Raw genomic sequence first — 22,356 nt, 5'->3', positions numbered from 1 at the left:
GAAACATTTCCATACACATTATATCATCATTTCAGATGGTTACAGGCATTTTCTTTGTAACTTTTTTTCACATTCATGTTTCAGAAATGCTCCAGAGCTGTCCTGTCATTGTGAGTGGCAGAATGTGCTCACCTGCTCAGCCTCCCTGAGAAGCAGACAAATTCTGAATCATCTAAACTGCAAACTGGTAAGTTTAATGTTGCATTTTCCATTACCTTCAGTGAATTTCAAATAAAGCAAGCGACTGACTTGCTTTCAGGGAGCTTTCTGGAAGTTCCAGTGTTGGTAAATAAGAACTTCAGGTGCATGTTTTCCTGCAAGGTAAGTCTGGTAGAAAAAGCCAATTAGTTGAATTGCCAAATTGCTTAGTGCCACTGCTACCTCATGTCCTATTTATCTGTCTGTGACAAAATCTTTTGGCCTTGCTGCAGTTGGTGCTTTCAAAAATTCCAGCCTTTGCCTTTTTTCAATAAATTGTTGTTCTAATTTAAATTAGAGCAGATATTATTTATCTGCTCTTTATAGAGAGATTCTACATTTCTGGCCCTGGGCCCAGTCTGCCTTTTCAGTACACTTTGTACAGCACCAAACACATAGTTCCCTATGCTGCTAAAGATAATAAATGTGGGAAGATAATGTCATGCCTTGAAGAGTGATGCTTTTACCAACTGATCAGTCTGCAGTTTAATTTGGGGTAACTGAACATGGATGAAATTATCTACTCTGAGAGGGAACAGCTCCTGCAAACACACAAAATCTTCTATTAGCATCTGTGTGTGGATAGCAGGCAGTGAAAAGCCACAAACCACTACAATGTGCTTTAAGGAACTTTCAACCATTCCTTTCTGGGGCATAATGAAGCAGAACTACACCTACACCCACACTCAGAGCAGCCCTCCCAGAGGGGGAAAAAATCAGCCATTTACTGAAGGTCTTTATTTTATGGGTTAGAGGTGACTTTTGATTTGGATCAATTAAGCTACACATTTTTTTAAAAAAAGAGTAAAAAATCAAGTGAGAGGAAGAGGGATGTGGAGCTTTCAGTCCTTGTGGGCTGTGATCCTGGTTGTGTGCAGAAACAGTGGCATCTAGTGGGCAGCTTCTCAGCTGGGGAAAGGCACTGGATGTGAAACAGGCAATGATTGGAGATTATGACTATGCTTATCGTGGATGAAAGGTTTTCCCAGGTCTATTTTCATCCTTCTCTTTAAAAGCATTTGGAAAACAACTATTTTTCCAGCTTTCCCACCTTGAGTATACAACTTTCAGAATGCTTGTTCTGGTTTGCAGTAGGAAAGTCCAGCATCTTTTCCCCCAAGATTTTAGACATGGACCAAAACAAGCCTGCAACTAATCCTCGAACACACTCGATCTAGTTCAACTATAGAGGAATTCAAGCACAGCAGAGCTTTGAAGGAGAGATCTGTGTAGAGGAATAGAATAAAAATAAACTGAAGGACTCCGAAAAATAGCTTAATTATATAATTCTGTAGCTATAACTGAGTATATTTATGCAGTGTTTACTTTTTATGCTAATTATCAATGAGTTTTTTCACTGCTGAGTCATAATAAATGCTTGAGCTAATTTATTTATACCTGATCCTATGATCCTATTCTCTTGTTGGTTCACTGGATTCTGAGTAAAACACTGTGTGTATTTTATGGACATACAGAAATACACCATAAGCAGGATGAGGAGTTGCTGCACCCATGGCAATAGTCTAAAGCAGTCACACACCTTCACTCTCTCTTTAGCTTTCAGTGTTTGCCAGTGATGAGCAAACTTAGGAAAGTCTGCTGTACTGTGCTGGCCTCCTGTTCTTTGGCTGCCTCTCCCATAGGCTGGAGGGTGTTTCTGTGTTTACCTGAAAAATTAATTTGCATGAAGGGATGATGTGGCTTCTTAAATCTGGCAGAAGAGCTGGATGACTTAAAAAGCAATAACTTGGATATGTTCTTCATGATCACAGGATTCCAGAGGCACTCATAGGCTTTAGTCTAGGCTTCTTTTATTATTTTTAACTTCAACATTTTTAGTTCATTCCTCTTTCCTTCAAACTTTTTTTTTCTCCCTTTATTCCCTATGTTTCAAACTTTCTTATATGGTGTTTGCAACTTTTCTTGTCTTGAGGGACCAGGAAGAGCTTCAGTGGTCAGTTGTAGCCCAGAAGAGAAGTGTAGACACTTATAAGAGAGATGGGTTTGGTTTGAATGTGAGTGCAAACATGAGTTAGCCTGACACCAAGGCAGGCTAAAGGCTCTTAACCCTACACCAAATTCCATCCCTTCTGAAGTGGGAGACAATGTGGATCAGTGATCAGGAAGTGCTTCACTTTACTGTGTTTCTAGTTTTCTCCCTATTAATTAGACTTAATAATACATAACATTTCATTGGAGATACCTACATGAGATCCTTCAGCCCTCATGTGGAAAAGCAAACTTCAAAGCAATGATCCATCTCTAGTCCACGTTTGCCTTAGGATTAGCTCGGTGTTACTGAGAAGAGCTGAGTAGAACCTTCTGCTTAACCTCCCTGCTTACCTTAAAAATGACTGAGTATAACTACGTGGGAGTTCTTTTATCTCAAAGAAGTACTTGAAAATCGACTTTCATGGGGTGAAAGTTGACATAATTGACATCAAATGAGTTTTTCACTGTGCAAATAAAAACAGATTTCAGGATTTCACCTAATGACTTTAACTCAAAGAGATATGCAAATGTAGATCTCTGTATTGAGTTATGAATGAAGCACACAATAGCAGCCTGATTATGCTTTTTCACACTCCCAGATTTAATCTATCTTGGCAGTAGGGGAAATCAAGCCTTTGATGCTTTGAGATTTAAATTATTTCCTTGGAGTCATCTAGGAGAGCTGTTTTACTGGAAGGAAGGTGTACCAGAAAAACTGTTGACCTATTCCAGCCTACCAAAAGCTCTATAGCACTAATTACCTTATAGATATTCATAAAATTGTGTTTTATTTTGCTCCCAGTCCTCAGGCTTCAAGTGTGACTGCAGTGAGGAGCTCTGAAAGTTACTTTGCTCCATTCATAACTAATTCTGTTGCCATTACAGATCACAGCAGTCATTTAAGAGCCATCAAGCAATTTTTAATGTTGTTTTGCAGGTATCATGTGTTTCCCATCTGACTGTATGTTATAAAGGCAGACAGGCAGGAAAGGGTTGGGTGGATTCATTTGCCCCTCCTGGCAGAATTACAAGGGAAAGGGATAATTGTGCAAAGAAACTACACAAGTATTAGTCTGCACCACAGTGCTTTCCAGCTGCTGGTCCTAGAAAGTCCTCCAATGTTTCCTTAGTACTTCACAAACTCACTTCCAGTGGGTTTTGTCAGAATGTAGTAAGGGAGACTAAGAGAACAAAATCATCTGCAAAGGAATTGAGTCAAGCTTTTATTATGAAACAATACATGAAATACTCATCAGGTAGTAAGACATAGTGTTACATAAATGTTGTGTCTACATGCAATACTGTAATTTAACCTAGAAAACTGTAATTAAGGATTCCTCCAAAACCCAGAAACCTGGCCTTCTCTTCATGTTGGTATTCTGCAACTTTCAATTGACCTCTCCCTCCAAGTTCCTTTTGCTTCATACAGTCTAAACCTGTGCCCTGAAAAGGATACTCGAGGACTAATCAGTTGCCCATACCTCAGAAACTGTGGGAACCCTCAACTCAGTTATTCATGCATGCAATCATAGTAGAAAATACATGGTGGTCTATAACTCATCAAGCCACTAAGAGCTGGAAGTTGTGCAGTATCATGAGGATTGCACTGTACTGCAGAGGTTCTGCTCTACGATGAGCACACAGCAATGCAGGAATCATCTTGTCCTCCTTAACACAATCATGTATAAATCCATGTGGAGATCTGCAGGAAAAAACTCCAGAATATCAAAATCCATGCTGGCATTAGCCATACTAATAACATCTTAAGGGCTTAAATCATTTAAACACTTTTCTAGCATTTATTCTTCAGTGGCCTGGGAGCAGCTGTTAGGAAGAATTCTTGCAGCTAAGTGAGGCAGCTTTCAACTGTGTCTCAGATGGAACATTTTTCTGAAAATTGCCAACTTACCTCCTAAGGCTGGAGTTTGGGAATGTTATGTTTTTTGTTTTTAAATGAGTTTCAGACCTTTGGCTTATTGTGGATTAATAGAGCCCCACTAAAGTCTACCACAATGTTCCAATTTTCAAAGGTATTCAGAGATGTACAAATATATAAAAAAATTTTAAGTAGATGAACTTTCTATTTTTTGAAACAGATCACCCATGACAGATACCATATTTATATTCTGATGCTTAAAAGCTTTTGGAAATATGAAGCTAAATCTGCAACTTTTATATTAAAAAGTTAACTGGAAGTGATACAGCTTCACTATTATGGTGATGCTTGAAACTTATCTCAGTTGACAAATTTCATGGCTGTTTAAAAACTTCCTTGCAGGTCAGACTGCATCCTGAATATCTCCATTATGACAATTGAGTTTAATCCCACCCCAGTCTCACTGAGAGCTAAGTAAGCAAGTATAAGACTTTAACAGAAGAGTTGGAAAAAGAACACAAGCAGACAGGAGGGAAACAGGAGCAATCTGAAGCCACATTAATAAGAATGTTCTGCAGTCACCAGCTCTCACCCACATAGCAGAGAAATGCATAACCAGAGTTTTATTAACATGAACAGAACAGGGTAACAGAGATGATGCCTGGGACACACTCATTCCCTGCCCTGCTCAGCTGCCCAACACCTTTCAGCAAAAGCTGCTTCCCCAGCCTTTGGTTATTCCCTTCTCTCCCAGGGTGTGACTCTGCCTTTCATTATTGAGAAAAACTACACACTGTAGAAGAAATGTATATATATATATATATGTATGTATATATATACCAGTTGCAGGGTAGGCAAACCCATTAGATTGGATGCACCAAGTCCCTGTTGCAGTGTGGGAGGCAGTGAGGATTCAACCAGTGCTCAAGGAATTGTTCTTCTGATCTCTGCTCCAAGCGCTGGAGGTAAAGCATATACTCCTATAAAAAAAAAAAAGTAATTTAATTGTGTAATCACTCAATTCTAATGTCAGGCGAGGGACCCAGGAAAATTTTACAGCTGATGTAAGAGCCATTAATTTATTCCTTAAAATAATCAAATATAGTGAAATGGTGTTGCTAGTTAGCTTGCCCCAGCCTAGCAATATTTAATGGATGACATCATCTCCAGATCAGTAAAGGTGTTGAGCAAGAATTTCACAACAATATTCATAAATTAGGAATTCTGTGTACACATTTCTTATTTGCATATTGACACAGAAGCCTTTGTTGGGCCTGAGGGTACAAAGGATTCTCACAAATAGGTCTGTTATAGCCCCTTTTGAAAACTGGTTCCTGCTGCTTAAAAACATTAACCCCTTGCAGGATCATGTGGCAGGACTGAAGGGTTCTAGTAGGTAGCACACATCAGTGCTGACTGGTGACAAATAAAATAATGTGAATTTCCCATACCAATTCATAGAGAGAGGCTTTGGTCTCAGCAACAAATTTATCAAAGTAAAGTGGGCTGTGTACCAAAAACTTGACCTCCATCAGGGAGAAAATGTACTTTTAAAAATCTCAGTCCTAGTGGGCTCATAAGCTTTGTGAACACCAGATACATTTATTCAAAATAATCCCCTATTGCTTTGCACAATGGGCACTGTTTGAATGGAAGCTGTAGCCTAAACCCTTTGCACTGGCCAAGTGTTCCAGCATCAGGATCCTGCCTTTCACTGGGCTTCCTCTCCTCACAGCACAGGGACACTTGGTCAGATCTCTGGGGAGAGGCTGCTTTAGGAACTGGCAGGGAACAGAGCTATGTGACTGACAAAATGCCATATTATCAAAAGCAGGATCTCAGTCAAAGTAAGTTTAAAACGTGCTGATAACATAAATTAATTTTTTTTTTTAATAATCAAAAGGGGCTGATCCTTCTGTCTGTAACTGAACAGGTTTTTGACTCAAGCAGCACTGTGGAAGTCAAAGAATGTCACAAAGAATTGCAAATTACATTCCCCAGCTCAGCATGATCTGGCCCAGTACAAACAGCTTTTGCTTAAAACAGATGAACAGAGGTGGGTTCATCCCAGCATTCATTTACTTCTGCTACAAAGCATCCATACAAAATCAGTTTTTCTCCTTGAGTCCATGTGCACAAACTGTGCACAGGGATGCAGCAGCCATGCACCTTCATTCACATGGAAAATCTCCACGTTCCACAGGCAATGAGGGTTGTTTTTTTCATCATGTTTCCTTTTCGACTGAAAACCTTGACATTTAGGGAGCAAAACAAATACTCTTATGTTTGGATTTTCTTACAGAAGGTCAGCTTTGCTTTCTAGATAAAAAAATCAAAGAAAATAAAGAAGGAATTTCTCAAAAAGTGTTTGTTCCTAATCATGGTAGGACAGAAAGCAGCAAGGAAAGAGCAGCAGAGTCAGAAATCCAATTTCTTTTGTTGTAATAGGGTTTAGAAGTAAATAAGTGTAGATAATGCATGCAAACACAAAGCTATTGCATTAAGACAGCAACTAAAAACTCATAAAATATAATTAAAAACCATCATATCTGTAGCATCCATAAATAAGTCAATGAAAGTAAGTGATTTTTAAAGCTGGTTGAGAACTACTTCAGTCTCCACACTGACCACTGACACCTGCACCTCCTCTCTGCCTACAGAATGTACTGAAAGCAGAAGACATTTCCTGTTACTTAGTTTTTCAGGAATAAGTTGATGAAATCCACATCTCTATAAGTGAAAAGCCACTTTCTTCTCAATAATTTGATCAGTATTTTTGAACCATGATAAATAATCTCCTCATTCTGCAAGTGAACATTTCCTGAGCAATACTCAGCACTTACAGAATGCTTTCAACTGTAATTGAAAAAATTTAAAGGGGTTTTTTTTAATATTTCATGGAAGAACTCAGCAGCTTTAAAGAATGATATTAATAACATATTGCCTGGAAGCAATAGAAATTTAATACTAAGCATAAATGTTTTGGGGGATTTGGTGTTGGTTTTTTTTAGTTAATGTAATTTAATAGTAAATGTCATAAATCACCCTCATTGGTTCATCAGGGAAACCAGCTTTTCTTGGTCTGTCCTCACGACGAGTCCTCAGCATCTGCTTGGCATCTTTTTCAGACAAAATTGGTGAAGTATCTAAAGAGAGAACAGCATAAATCAGTTCTGAAATTATCAAAAAGTTAGTATTTTATCTATTAGTTGTGAAATGAAATGTCTCCAAACCTAATCTTTTTTTCTGTGTACAAAGTGTTCTTTCATTACAACCCCTTCCCTGGGGATATTGCATTCCAAGAGATAGGAGTGGAGTTTTAAACCATTTTTATACTTGTGTTTTCTCTTGTTCTACTAGTATAAAGCAAACCCCACATATTCATTTTGCTACAAAATGAGCAAATATAACAGCACCATCAAACTACTGGCATAAGTTGCTCTTCCAACTCTTTGTTCTTTTCTCTGTTGCTTTATAGGATTTTTTTTCCAAAGTAATGAGTTAGATGCATTGCAAAGAAGAGATTGCATTGAACATTCCACTTGCAGGACTTTGATAAAATAATATTAAAATAGTAAGCAAGTAAAACTAAAATTTTGGAGTTTACAACAGATGACTACAGTGTGGCAATGCAGAGAGTTAAATATCAACATGCTTGTTTAAAATCAATTCATGGAAAGCCTACAATATAAAAATAGTTGAGTGCTAAAAATTAAATTTATGAAAATATACAAATAATGAATAAAATAGAAGGTTGATAAACTAATTCTACTGATATGCTCTGCAGCTCTATACACATATGCAGGTTTGTTGATATAAACTCCTACCTGTAACAGTGGTCAGCAGGACCAAAAAGCAGACAAACACAAGAAACATCTTCATTTTGATTCTTCCTTCTCTCAGTCTGTTCCAAAATGAGCTACCCTGGCCCAGGCATTCGCCCATTTGAAGGAGCTACGTCAGTCACAAATGTTTGTTTATGCTTTAATTTTAGTGATAGTATGATTCTGAAGACATCTGGTCTGAAGGTTTGAATTAGTCTATTATCTGCTCACACATTCTCTGCATAACTCTTTTCCTGAGGGAAAGAAAATAGAAGGCCTTTATTTCCACCTCGGGCTTCACAGCTACACTGGGGATTTTAAACTTGTGAAAATAAAGTCTATTCTCTTATATTTAGCATGGCAAGCAAAGGGTTTTGGTGCCCAAGGTAAACTATTGTTTTTTAAAAGAAACAACTGCCCAGTACAGTTAATCTCAGAGGCAGTTGCAGAGAGGCCCCTTTTTCAAAAACTGTCTCTAACTTTGCTCCAGCAGAGAAGTACTTACTAATGGGGTTTAACTCTAGCAAAGCCAAATTATGACTGCTGAGAAACACAGCAGAGTTTTCTGTCAAATTAATAGAACCATACAAATGAAAACCTACATAAATCTCCTCCTTCCAGGACAAGTGAATAGAAAACAGGATTATAAGGCATATTAAGCATAGTGTTAAGGATGTAGGTTAGCAAATGTCACTGCAAACAGGTCGTTGTGGTCTTGAGAAATGTCCAGAGCTCTTCTGGGCAGTGCCGTGCTGAACACATGGTACCAGCATCACTGATTTGTAGGGCATGAAATGCATCCCTTCAACTATAACATATAAAATAGGTATTCAGAGTTCATCATTGGCTCTTACATGAGGGAAATTTTGTTTGTTTGTTTGTTTTTTTAGATATCAAGACCCTAGAACCCAATAATTTTTGTATATGCTGTATGGATTTAGGTCATTGCTCACTCTACTGTTTTTAAAGTGCAAGAATCTGCAGGTTCTAATGCCAGCCACTATTAGAACTGCTCCAGGGAAAACAGTCCAACACATAATGACAGAACAAAATTAAGAGGGAAAGGCATTTATGGTTGGGCAATAAAGCACAACCATGAGGATGACAAATACAGGCACAAAGGCACTATTTAGGGGATCTCACTGCTCTCTACAACCTCCTGAAAAATGTTGTAATGAGATGGGAATCGGGCTCTTCTGCCTGGCCAACAGAGGACCAGGGGAAATGGCCTCAAGCTGAGACAGGAGAGATTCAGGTTAAAGATTTTCACTGTTTGGTGTGGTCAGGCATTGGAAGGGCTGCCCAGGGAGGTGCGAGAGTGTTATAACTACTTATTCTTATTCTTATTCTTATTCTTATTCTTATTCTTATTCTTATTCTTATTCTTATTCTTATTCTATTCTATTCTATTCTATTCTATTCTATTCTATTCTATTCTAATCTAATTTCTGTTCCGTTCTTGCTTTTCCCTAGTCACCATCCCCTGGCGCTGGGTGCTGTGGCTCAGTGGTTACAGCGGCAGTGCAGCTGCACGCTCGGGCTGGGTGACCGTAAACGCTTCTTCCAACTTTGATGAGTTCATGATTCTAGGGCTGAACGAAATTACGGGGAAAAACATTTATGGTTGGGCAGCGAAGGCACAAACACGGCGGTCACTCGGCCCCAAGCCAGCGCGGCCTTCGCCCCGGGTCTGGGCCCGCTGTCGCGACAGGCGGGACGGGCGGCGCCCGTCTCCTGGCAACGGCCCCGGGCCGCTTCCGCTTCCGCCGCCCGCGCATCCCGCGGCGCCGCTGGAGCCCGCCGATCCCCCGGCCCCGGCCCGGCTCCGCCGCAGCTCCCGGGCGGGCCGAGGGCCGGAGCTCGCAGGCCGTGCACCCGCGGAGGGGCCAGCGGCGAGGGGCAGCCGGGGCCGCGCGGCCGCGCCCTCCCAGCGCTGGGGACAGCAGGCGGAGCAGCCCGGGGGCGGCCCGGCTGCGCAAGGCCCGGGCGGGCGGCGGAGGAGCCCCGGGCGGAACCCCGCGGTCGGCCCGATGTGGCGCAGGTCGGTGCCGAGCGCTGAGGAGGGATTAGAAGATGGTGCGTGAGGCTGCGCGTTGGCTCCCTGGGCGAAGGGGCCGTTCCGGGGCTCGGCCCGCCGCCTGCCCGAGAGGTGCGAGGGGTTAGGCCGGGAGGCGCAGCCATGGAGGGCTCGGGCGATGCCGCCCCGGCCGTGGCCGACTGGCGCCTGGCCGTGGGGACCCTGTGCTCCGTGCTGCTGCCCGTGCTCATCACGGCGTGGTGCAGCTTCCAGCGGTCCCGGCGGCAGCTGCTGATCCGCGACATCTTCCGCAAGAGCAAACACGACTGGCACTACACGGACCTCTTCGGGCAGCCCTCGTACTGCTGCGTGTGCGCCCAGCACATCCTGCGCGGCGCCTTCTGCGGCTGCTGCGGGCTGCGCGTCAGCGAGCGCTGCCTCAAGAAGGCGGACCAGCGCTTCCTCTGCAAGGAGATCATGATGAGGGGCACGGCGGGAGCCCCCAGCTCCATGCCCCACCACTGGATCAGGGGCAATGTCCCTCTCTGCAGCTGCTGCATAGTCTGCAAACAGCAGTGCGGCACGCAGCCCAAGCTCTGCGACTACAGGTACTGCGGGGCGGTGTGGCTGTGGGAGCACGCACGGTGCCGTGTCCGTGTGGTGTTTCGCACGGGGTTGTTGGGCGACCACACCCCAAAGGAGATCCTGCAGTAGTCAGATAAGATATTTTAAAAAAAAGAGCTTCAAAGAACCTAAAATTAAAATGGATGCTTGTGAGTCATAGATTAAGAGTGTGGCGTTGCATCCCATGTCCACTCGTTCTCTTAATGGCATTGCTCCAGCATGATGTGCAGGCTGCTGTATAATTACATACAAGAAACTCTGAGTGTCCAAGGGAGTTTGTGTTGTAGGGGATGACATTAAGAAGTTTTTAATAAATTTGTCGGTTGTACACTGGATAACCTAAGCAATTTGACTGGCATAGCTCACAGTTCAGAGAACCAAAGTGTACATCTCAAAATTGGCATCTGCTCAGTGTAAATAGAACAATGTCCTGTAGAGGTTTTGATTCTTTTTTAAGGATGCACATAAAAGCTAAAGAGACATTCTATAAGTTACTGCAATATATTATTAATTATTGAAGAGTGCTTTAAAAATACAACGAACCATTAAATGGACTTGCACTGTCATCAGTAAGGTTGGTTGCAAAGTTGTCAGTGCCAAAATGCAGTGATAGGTGCCCGGGTGTGTTATTTCAGCCTACTCAAAGAATCTCTTCAGCCTAGATTCTCCCAACTTTTACTTTGCTTATGTGTGATACTGTCAGACTGCTTGGTAAGTAAGCAGAATCACAGAGAAGAAAAGCAATAAAATCTTGAGAGTGTGTGTAGGAGAGGAGGGAAGGACAGAAATTTGGAGGCAAAGTGGAAAAGAAGGAAGAAGAGGAAAAGAGAGTCACAGTATAGGGCAAGTGTCATTGCTACTCTAGTTTTGTGTTAGATTAGTCAGGAGGACTCCAAAAATAGCTTTCCCAGCTGCTTAAATCAAGGCTCTGGATTTAACAAATGAGGATTAACATTCTACAGAGGCTGGAAGTGGATATTGCAGTATTTCCTCTTGTTCTAGTCTTGTTTTCCAGGACAGCTTTTAGAATAGGTCATAAAGCAAAGCAGTTTTGCATAACTAAATCCCATCAGTCTTGCACAGTTCTGTGTAACCTTTTAGTTTTATGCTTAAAGTGGTATTATCAATCTTAAGGAATACATTAAATCATTACTACTAACACTGTATTGAATTGAGCTCCAGTATTTGATCTGTGCTCTTTAAGGATGGACAGGAGCTCAGATTCTAATACAGGCTTTCAGTGTAACTGTTAATATTGTAAACAGGAGCATATTTGTTTTTTAAATTAAAAACTACCAAATTAATCTAAAACTGTTGGATTTTTTTTTCCAGCAGAATTCAAATGCCTTCCTAGACCTGCAAGCACATGATCAATTTATGTAATTTTCCATACCCAATACATAGTCTTCCAGGGAATGAAAATATTATTTATAGTGTTGCATGCAATCATAAATATTTTGACAAAAGTCTAAAATAAATGAGCAAAATCACTGGGCCTGTTTGAAGATTGTTTTCATGTTTTTTGGTCTTTTTTCCAGGTGTGTATGGTGTCAGTACACTGTGCATGATGAATGCATGGTGGATTGTTTGAGGACTGAGGATTGTACATTTGGAGAATTCAAAGACTTAATTATTCCGCCCTACTACTTGTCTGCAATCAACCAGATGCGGAAAGAGAAAAGAAGCAGTTCTGAAAAGGTAATGTAACTGCTGCTTCTTGGGTTTAGAATGCACCAGAAAAACCAACCAAATAAACCCACAGATGGACCTTGACATTTGAACTCAATACATTGACACATTAGCAGCTGCCTAGTTCAAGATATATTAAGTACTTCCTGTGTTAATTCAGAAGTGTTTGTCATTTTACTAATGTGGTTGTTGAAGTATTAGCAAATGTGATTTTTTTTATTCCAAAATACTGAGATTTGCCTACTTTACTTCCTTGATTTTTGATGAATTTTTTTACTACTGTGTTCATAACATTGTAGTATTTGTTGTTGTGAGCACTGCAGAATATTTACCCTTGATGTATCAGAAGTATCTGTTTGTGTTTTGGCTACTTCAGACTGACTGGTAACTTGCTCCTGTCAGCACTTGCAGGGGATGGGGCTCGAAGCAAGGCTGTAAACATTTTCAAACATGCAGTATTTGTGGGACTGACTGGTTTTTACCTTTTGCAGGTGGTCCCTTATGACAGGAAACACTGGATGCCAGTAATGGTGCTGGCTAATACACGCAGTGGAAACAACATGGGTGAAACTTTACTAGGGGAATTTAAAATGCTGCTGAACCCTGTTCAGGTATTTATACTGCAAATCCACCATAATAAAACCAAGGTTTGGGTTAGAATAGATATCATTCTGCTTACACAGTGGCAACAGGATCTTGTGGAACATCAGTAAAGGAAACAAATTCATGCAGTTTGTTCTTTTAGAAAGAAGCAGCTTCACAAAGAGCAACCAAAAGTGCAGAGGCTTCTCCCAGCCCAGGTTTGTTAGGATTCTAGTACCAGTCCAGTTTATTTGCTTACAGTAATACAGGCAATAATTCAGTTAATGAGAAGGATCTGACTTTTGAAACAGTGTACACCTTTAAGGAAATTAATCATTTAAATCTTCTTGATTAGAAACCTGTGTTTGTTTCAATCCTCACTTTATTTGTGGAAATGTCAGCCTTGATAGTTTTGCTTTGTGTAATTGCTTTCCCCTTAAAATCCACGGGGATGGCTCAGGATGCTGACGTAAGGCAGGCAGTTGTTCCTTGGATTTCCTGGCTGCACCTTAATGCTCTTCCTTTGAAGTTCAAAACCTAGCTGTAAAATACAGCCTAAGAAAAATCACTGTGTGTTTGTTTTAAATGCATCCCAATAAGGCTTTAAAGAATAAACCTCTTTGTGTGCTAAGTATTTTAAAATTACTTTTATCTGAAGTCTTTCATCTTTACAGAATTCATCATTATGCTTCTAGATAGAGACTTTTCCAAGGCTCTGTCAGCTCAGTTTATCACTGCCATTTAATCCTAGGGAGGCAGCTGGAGTTCTGTTGTGAATTTGGGAAACAAATCCTGCTCATGAAAGTCATTTGCTAATGTAGTACTGCAAATGGAGAATCTTTGTTTTGCAGTAGAGTTAACTTCTTGAAGTTGTTTATCTGTGAGGCAAATCCTGAGTCACATTCTGTGAACTTACAGAATTCCTTATTTTCCTTTTTTCTAGGTTTTTGACCTCAGCAAAATTGGACCTGCTAAAGCTCTCCAGCTCTGCACTTGGCTGCCTTGCAACTCTGTCAGGGTTCTGGTCTGTGGTGGGGATGGCACAGTGGGCTGGGTCTTGGATGCAATTGATGAAATGAAGATAAAGGTATTGTGTTTTAAACTAAAAGGTGAAATGAGTTTGGAAGCTGCCAAAGTTCTACCTCTCATCTCTTACCTGCATTTATTGCCTTCATTTTCCTGAATAAGCTTACAGAAGAGTATTTGCATAATTTCTTACTCATTTTGGGGAGGGGTTTGGGAAGTGCATCTTGTGACTCCTTGTAGTTCAGGAAAAATAAAAACGCTTTAGATTTTAAATTCTATCAATAGTAGTTCTTTTCTGCAAAACAAGAGAACAAGCTGCAGGATAATTTCTGCATTGTCATTTCCTCTTTGTCTGAACAGATTTATTTTGTCATAAATGGCATTGCTGATGTTGGCTGGTGTACTCTGACTGCTCCCTTCTCCCAGCACACTCCATCTTTTATTATAACCTCCTAATTTTGCCAGCTGTATTGGTTATGTTGCCAGGGCATTAATGAGTGCAGTCCTTTGCTTCTGCTCCTTGTTATATGTTCTGAGGAGTCTCTCTGTCTGCAGCCTTGCCTATCAACTGCAAGTAGAGGAGAAAAAAATAAGCTGTGTTTACTGTGGATTTGAAATGGAAGATAATTTCTGTAATTGAGTGCTCCTAAGAACTCCTGAGAACATTAAGAATGTAGAATAATTACAAGGCTTTAGTGCTTTACCTAATAAATATTTTCTCTAGTGCTGAAAGGAAGAAAGTTTTTAAATAAAAATTTTTTTGTTTTTTTACTGCAGCTTTCTTGTTAATACATAAAATGTTGTAGCTGAAGGCCACAACTTCACGCATAGTAAAAACCGTCTTTGAGAATTATTGTGTGCTGATAAAGTAGAAATTAAGTAACTATAAAGGTTAATGGATGTGGGTATATCGTTGTGTGGTCCTGGGCACTTGATATATTGTCCCTCAGAGCCAATATAGTTGATGAAATCTGTTTTTTTCTCTGTTCTGTTCAAACTGAATCATTGCTATTAGGTAAAATGCCATAGAGATTATCAGCAAAACTTTTTTTTATCAGCAGTAGGTTATTTGCTCCCTTCATTTATCTGGACTCTCAGATATAGGTTACCTGGCTGATAACCTTTCTGGAAGAAACAGTAACCAAAGTGCCAATTTACTGCAAGTGCTTTTCTCAGCTGAATTGCACAGGCCATAGTACAGCTGAAACAATTGGTCACCCTTCTGTGGTGAGGAAAGCCAAGCCCTTTGCTAAGGTGGCTGTTCTGAGCAGCTGCTGTCACTGTGCCCTGCAGAGCTGATCATTACCTGCTCCATCTGTGGGTGACAGTCAGCTGAGACACTGACTTTGCTCCTTTGAGTATCTGTACTTATATATTTCTGTATGTGGTTGAACACTCTGGGACTCTGTGCATCTGTTGTTTACACCTAACCTCACCTCAGTCTTGTAGGAGCATTTTGGTGTCTTGTTGCAGTTCACAGCCTTGTGTGTTACATCTCTCAGTGTTCATGTCTCTTCCCAGATCCAGAGCATCATTCCTGGGAAGGAATACTCTGTTCAGTATTCATAATGCATTGTTCCCATATTGTGTTTGTATTGTCTTTCCTTCTCACAATGGTCTAATATTTCCTTCTTTTACATTATGCCTGGGTAAGTAGCTCAATGTGCCACGTGCTCTGCCAGCTCCAGAGCTCTGCTCTGTGTAACAGGCAACTTGGAAGGTCAATTTATCTAATCTGAACATTTGGGGATGGAAGGGAGATAATGAGTGCTGAAGCAGGAGCTAATATGCAGTGGTTTTGTATCCTAGGGGCAAGAACGATATATTCCACAAGTTGCAGTTTTACCTCTGGGAACAGGGAATGACCTGTCTAATACACTGGGCTGGGGTGCAGGTTATGCTGGAGAAGTCCCTGTAGAGCAGATCTTACGAAATGTCATGGAGGCAGATGGAGTCAAACTAGACAGGTAAGGAACAGTGAAAAGATAAAATGTATAGAACCAAACACTGCTGTAGCTCCACTGACAGTCCCTTGCAGCAGTTTCTTTACATAAACACAAGTATTACTAGAAGGAACTACAACATAACTGAGGTCTGAATTTAGTCTTCTGGTTGTTCTACAGGGTTTAACTCTTTCATAATTTAACTAAATTTGAATGCTTTGCCTTAATCCCAGTATAGATATGAGATTCCTAACTACAGCTTTGATACTGAGGACTGTCTGTCACAAGTCTAAGTACTGTTATTTTTCAGATGGAAGGTTCAAGTGACAAACAAAGGATACTACAACTTAAGGAAACCAAAGGTATGGTTTGTACGTATAAATATGAATTCTATGGAATACCTGTATGTTTGTAAATTTGTTGCTGTTGTTGTAATCAACATCCCATTAAACACTGAATTTTAAACCCTGTAGTGGTATTTAATGAGGCATAATTGGAAGTTCTGTCTTACAGGTATTCACAATGAACAACTACTTCTCTATAGGACCTGATGCTCTTATGGCTTTAAATTTCCATGCTCATCGTGAGAAAACTCCCTCTCTGTTTTCCAGCAGAATAATCAATAAGGTGTGTTTGGTAAAGTGACATTTCCTCCTTGGGGTTATTGATTTGACTTCAGGTTTTTTTAGGTTCACATTCCTTTAAAGTGGAAATCTAGTTTCTTGTGCAAGTTGTAGCTTATCTCATGAGGAAAGTTTACTTTAAGGAAGTGCAAATATATTATGTATAAGTTTTAGATAAGATTTGCACAGTCATAACTGTACATAAATATTTCAAATAGTCTTTCTATGTATTGTCTTTTTCTAACAATGTTTTCTTTTCTCCCTGTTTTGTTTGGGTTTTCTTTTGCAGGCTGTTTATTTTTTTTATGGAACCAAAGACTGCTTAGTACAAGAATGTAAAGATCTTAACAAAAAGATTGAGGTAAGTTTTTTAACTTGCTTATTCTCTGGACAGTCAGTGGAGTGTAAGAACTTACCTTGTGAAAGACAAGGACAGAAGCTTTGCTGTTTATAATATTTGCACTTAATGACATTTGTGTAAGAGTGACTATGGCCTTGGAGTATTTTTGTGTTCCTTTTGCTGTCAGCAGCTTCATGGAGTTCATGTCTTTGGGCTTACTCAACATTCCTAATTTTTTTTTCTGGCCTTGATTCAGTTCTGTGAGTGCAAGCACTGATGTTAATCTATAATTTGCCATAGCACCAGAGGTTTACATAAATGAGAGTTACTTTTTTTCTTTTCTCTACTAATAGAAATTTACTACAGCTCAGGATATCTTGTAAAATCACAATGATTTTTATCTAAATACGGAAAGAAAACACATTCTCTTGGTACAGGGCCAATTTTTCTTTATGTGAAAGCCTATTAAATAGATAAAGTTCGTAAGTTCTATTGAAGTACTGAATTTGATCCACAGTAATTAATTTCTGCTTGTCTTTTAAAGCTAGAGTTGGATGGTGAGAGGATTGAGTTGCCCAATTTGGAAGGCATCATTGTGCTGAACATTGGATACTGGGGAGGTGGCTGCAGGCTCTGGGAAGGAATGGGGGATGAGCCCTATCCCTTGGCGAGGTACAGAGGGCAATTTTTGCTTTGTTTTTTCTTGAACAGTTCTTGCAATGTAAGGAGTTCCCTCAGTAGACTGTGCTCATGCAGCCAGGCTGGTGTGCAGGTTGGAACAGTTCCTTGGGACAGGCTATCTCATATTTGTTTATTTTCCTTGAATTGGAAACTTGGGGGCGTCCTGCACATCAAGGGGGTTTTAAGACTTTCTCAAATGTCTGCCATGACAGACAGCAGTAGCATTGGAGAGGTTATTAACAGTAAGGTGAGCCATCAAAAAGTAGAAGATAGATCCCTTTCAGAATCTAAAATACTACATCTCATTAGAGGTTAAAATGGAAAGTAAAAACAAAACGTCAAAAATTTTGACTCCTCTGTTGGGAGCAATACCAAAAAGAAAAACAATTTCAAACATTATTTATTCACTGTTGTGACTTCCTTCTTCAGAAGCCATCTATATAAATATAGTTCTGTTACAAGGCTTATGATTCTGAATTTCTAAAACACACTTGGGCAAGGTCCTTTACCTAAATCTAAAAATTTAGGCCATTAAAATATTTTCCTTTGGATGAATATCAGAGTAAAAAGACAGAAAATTGTACAAGTTTATGGAAGAAAAATCTGCTGTGGGCCTTAAATGTGCACAATGAGCTGTGCAAAGTCATACATCCATGACTTCCAGAAGCCAGCCAGGGTGTGCTGGCTGGTGAGTTGTTCCATAGCTGTGGGGTTTGATGGCTTTCTTTGCTGTTCAGTGTGGGTTTTTTTCTGCAGCACAAATACATGAATGTATTGGTAGCACAACGTTTGTCTTCTGTCTGGGAATAGCACTAAAAGGACTGTAATATTTGGGTAGATATGCTGGAGCTCATCAGCATCACTGAAAGGAGTCTCATTTTTTGATTTCATAGACATGATGATGGACTTCTGGAAGTTGTTGGTGTTCATGGTTCTTTCCACTGTGCCCAGATCCAGGTGAAACTGGCAAATCCTGTTCGCCTGGGGCAGGCACACACAGTGAGGGTAAGTGCTGCTTAGGGACCTGTTCTCCTAAGTTTTTTTTAATACACAATTAGAATCTCAAGCACTCAACTGTTTGAATCAGATCTGAAGTTGCAGTTTGCAGCTGAGATGGATATTTCTCTTGCTTAGTAAAAATTAATTATGTCATAATACACAGACCTGTGTTGCTGTGGTTGGTGGCCTGTGAGTGCCACTCCCAGTTTGTCCCTGGCCAGGCTGTGAATATGTGCTGCAGTTGTAAAAGGTGATTTCAGATTGTTTGTTGATTGCTGTGACTGTGTTGTTGTGTTTGGTACCAGCTGATCCTGAAGAGCTCCAAGATGCCGATGCAGGTGGATGGGGAGCCCTGGGCACAGGGGCCCTGCACTGTCACCATCACTCACAAGACCCATGCTCTGATGCTGTACCACTCTGGGGAGCAGACAGATGATGATGATGCCTCCAGCCTGTCAGAGTGACACCACAGGAGCTGGATAAAGACCTGAAGATTTTGTGGATTTTCAGCGAGGAACTTCAGCTCATTAAAGCACTGATGTCTGATCTAGATTGAGGTTTATGAACTAAGGTTCATACTTGTGAATGAATTAGAGCTGAGGAAAAAGCCATCTTTTGCACTCATGGAAATTTTCACAGCTGAATTACCACAACTGTTTTGCTTTTGACTTGGTGGGGATGCCCTCCAACCTTTCCAGCTGGAATGTGTTCCTCTAATGGCTGAAAAGGGACAGATACTGTAACCCTTCCTTGCTGTGGAATCAGGTCTTCTGCACATACACAGTACAGTGTTTCAGAGAGATGTTTCATACCCTTGGAAGGGGAACAACTGGGGGTTTGACCTGCTTCCACCTGCCCCAGAGCAGTTCCAGAGCAGAAAACCAGACCAAGCAGAATGTGGGTTGGTGTTCTGACAGCAGCCTTCTCCTGGCTGCCATCTCTGCTTGGGAGCAAGAGCAGTAACTCTGTCACCTGCTTGTGCAATGCATTTCTAATAAGCTTCACTGGGAGAGTAGAGGATCTGGGAGCTCTGAGGAAGGTACTCAGCAAGAAAATGGCTTTTGGACCAAAGGTTTCTGGAAATGATATTTAGGAAATGACCTTTTTCAGTGGCTTTGCAAGCCAAAGAGTACCCTGAGGTCTTGAGTCCCAACATACAACTCAAAATAATTGTACCATGACTTGCACTGAATGATCCTGTGACTTGACTTTGCTTCAGTTTGGTGAGAGACTAATTCTAGTTATTGTAAATAGCAGCATCATAGTTCTTGGGGAGGTTTTTCAGAGAAAAACTTGGACAAAGGAGCATCTTTTTTAGCTGTTTAGAGGAAAGGATTTTAAAGAAAAAATGATGATTGGCAAATGTGGAGTATTTTTAAAAGATTTGTTAAAGAACTTGGCTCATAATTATCTGAGAATGATTGATAGTAAGTCAGTCTGTTAACTGAATTTTAAATGTGGGGGTTGAGAGCTAAGTGTGCAGAGGTGGCATTACTGTGTATAATTTGGAAAAAAAAGCATGGAAGTATTTGTTTTCTGACTGGCTCTTAGGGGGTCAGAGATACCTTGTTGGTTACCCTCATTTCCCTTATGGATATAAATTGGGGAAAAAATGAGTGGTTGATGCTGATAGTGGAGGTTCAGAACACCTGCAGCAGTACACAGGGACTGTCAGCTTGGCATATCTGAAGCTTCTCAGGTTAAAAGCTTCTCAGGTGAAAACATCTTCATGGTTAACAAAAGTAAAAGATCTTATTCCTGTTGTTTTTATTGTAAGAATTATAAGCCTGCAGCAGGTGAGAACTGAGTTGAGGTTTAAAATATCTCACTGAGTAAATTCAGTTTAGTTACTGAAGGTGCTCATCCAAGTAGGAACAGAATTTATCCTGTGTAAGCCGAGATCATAAGAAGGTGAGAGCTTTGGTCTGAACTTTGAATGTTGCTGCTTTTGTCATCCCCCATTTTTGAATTTTTTTTTCTTTATGCTGATTGAAAATGAGACCACTGGGTAAAGTAGGCTGTGTTTCTAGGTTTTTTTAAATGAAACCATTTTTCAAAAACCTGTAAAATGATGTTTGCATTAACAGTGAACAATCTATTTATATTTTAAAATAATTTATTGAAACTTGGCAAAGTCAGTATTTTTAGAACTTTCAACTGTATTCCTCTTTGCAAAGTATTTTTAACTTGATGGTGTTCCTTGTAGAAAATGTATGTACTAGAGCTTCAATACTACTGATTCTCAGTGAATCTATAGCAGTCTGAAAATGTGATTAGAGTGTAATGAACTGTAAAGCAGAAGCCATTTGTAAATTCCATATTCATTAGCCTTATGCACCTCACTTTATTTTATTGTATGTAAATATAGATGAAAAATAATAGTAAAACATATGTAAAAAGTGTTTAAAATACCCCAAGTGTACTATGTTAGATGAATCCATTACCTTTTTTTAAGTTAAAAACTTAAATTTGTATTAGCTTCAGAAATCTACCAATTAAGTTATTATTTTTTTAATAACTTGTAACCATCAGCATCCTGAAAGTATTTAAGTTCTATGCTGTAGTCCTTATGTAGCTGCTGTTTACAACTAAGGAGGAATCTGTGGAAAAGCAGGGTATGTGCTGTGAAAGGCAATATTTGAAATCACACCACTTTAAATTATTCATAAACTTTAAACTATTCATAAAGCAGTTTAGAGTTCTCTGAAGTTGATCAGATGATAATTCAAATTGCTTTATAGCCCAAGAACCTTCAACTGTTGAAAAACTTCACTCTTTTGACTCCTGACATCTAGAAAAGAAATAATAGATGCCTAGGTTGGAAGTCTCCCTGTGTTACCACGTGTGGCACAGTGGGGGCTGCTTGTGCTCCCTCTCACTGCACCTTGCCAGGAGTGCAATCCAAGGTGTGAAATCCTCTGGGAAAGGTAAATCCATCATTCCTGCTGAAGAAACAAAATAGCATCTAACTGGGTGCTTGTTTGGGAAAGCCCCTGCTAAATGGCCTTGTTTTTGGAGGTGAAGAAGTTTGTGTCTCACCAATGGACTCTAAGTGGAAATGTGGTTGTGGTGGCTATGGGGAGGCCTCTTGTGAAATTGTATTTATGGTTTAGAGAACATTCTGTAAGATTGAATGTCCATTGTGACTCTGTAGCTGTCATATGTGTGGCAAAAAAAGGTCTTGTAAAACAGCTCTGGAATCTGTGGGAAGCCTTTCTATTTCCAGCTGGTTTTTTATTTCAATGTATCCTCTTCCCTGGTGTGTTGCAGGTTGGGTTAAAGCTTGTTTTGAATGATTTTGATGGAGCTGTTTCCAGAGTTTGGCGTCAGCAATGGGCTCCCAGATTGTCTGGCAGCAGGAAATGGACTTGGCTGATTGGTAACAGAGCTGGAGCTGCCCAGTGCTGTGGTGTGCAGTGTGCATTGTGAATGTGAACTGCTCCATGCTTTTTAAATGTTGTAGGTGCATAGAGCACCCTTTCAAACAGCTACTCCATCCAGGGAGTTACTCCTTGTAGGCTGGAACCCTGGAAATCCCCAGAGTATATTCTCTGTCTGGGAGAGGGGATTCTGCAGCTGGAGCTTCTGTCCTGCACTGAAGAGTTTTCCTTTTTCCTGTAAATCATAAACATTGGAAAAATAGAGAAAAAAATATTTCAAAAAGTCAAATAACAAATTGTTTCTTCTGTCAGTCTTCATATATGATTGCTTTGTGTAAAATGTACAGGGTAAACAATAGCATTGATTGTCAAGCACTTAGAAGTGAGTTTATAAAGTTTATTTTTAATTTGTATTGCTGCATCCAGTAGTTTAACTGAAGTTTGGTCAGATTCTGATAACTTTCTTTACTGTAGGTTCTCAGTCCTGTGACAGGCAATACAAAAAACATAAATCTGCATGGAGAGCCTTTCTTTGGGTCAGCTCCTTGCTTGCTCACACTGT

At 40.3% G+C, this 22,356-nt stretch overlaps 2 protein-coding genes across 2 annotated transcripts; one reads left to right on the top strand and one right to left on the bottom strand.

The window, feature by feature from the left end:
• Positions 1-3,391: 3,391 nt before the first annotated feature.
• Positions 3,392-8,240, bottom strand: C18H17orf67 (chromosome 18 C17orf67 homolog). The gene is made up of 4 exons (XM_056505971.1): positions 7,894-8,240; positions 7,112-7,212; positions 4,907-5,046; positions 3,392-3,892 (listed from the first exon to the last, which is right to left on the bottom strand). The coding sequence occupies exons 1-3, from the start codon at positions 8,009-8,011 to the stop codon at positions 4,930-4,932; spliced, it is 336 nt and encodes a 111-aa protein (XP_056361946.1). The 5' UTR covers positions 8,012-8,240; the 3' UTR covers positions 3,392-3,892; positions 4,907-4,929.
• A 1,421-nt stretch (positions 8,241-9,661) lies between these two features.
• DGKE (diacylglycerol kinase epsilon) lies at positions 9,662-22,323 on the top strand. Its single transcript, XM_056505968.1, has 11 exons — positions 9,662-10,515; positions 12,070-12,229; positions 12,712-12,831; positions 13,746-13,889; positions 15,638-15,795; positions 16,082-16,133; positions 16,285-16,398; positions 16,684-16,755; positions 17,279-17,406; positions 18,309-18,420; positions 18,720-22,323. Exons 1-11 carry the CDS (start codon positions 10,070-10,072, stop codon positions 18,876-18,878), a joined length of 1,665 nt encoding a protein of 554 aa, XP_056361943.1. The 5' UTR covers positions 9,662-10,069; the 3' UTR covers positions 18,879-22,323.
• Positions 22,324-22,356: the final 33 nt, after the last annotated feature.

The sequence above is a fragment of the Oenanthe melanoleuca genome, chromosome 18 (genome assembly GCF_029582105.1).
Source record: "Oenanthe melanoleuca isolate GR-GAL-2019-014 chromosome 18, OMel1.0, whole genome shotgun sequence".
NCBI lineage: Eukaryota > Metazoa > Chordata > Aves > Passeriformes > Muscicapidae > Oenanthe > Oenanthe melanoleuca.
This window is presented reverse-complemented; position numbering and strand designations above follow the sequence as displayed.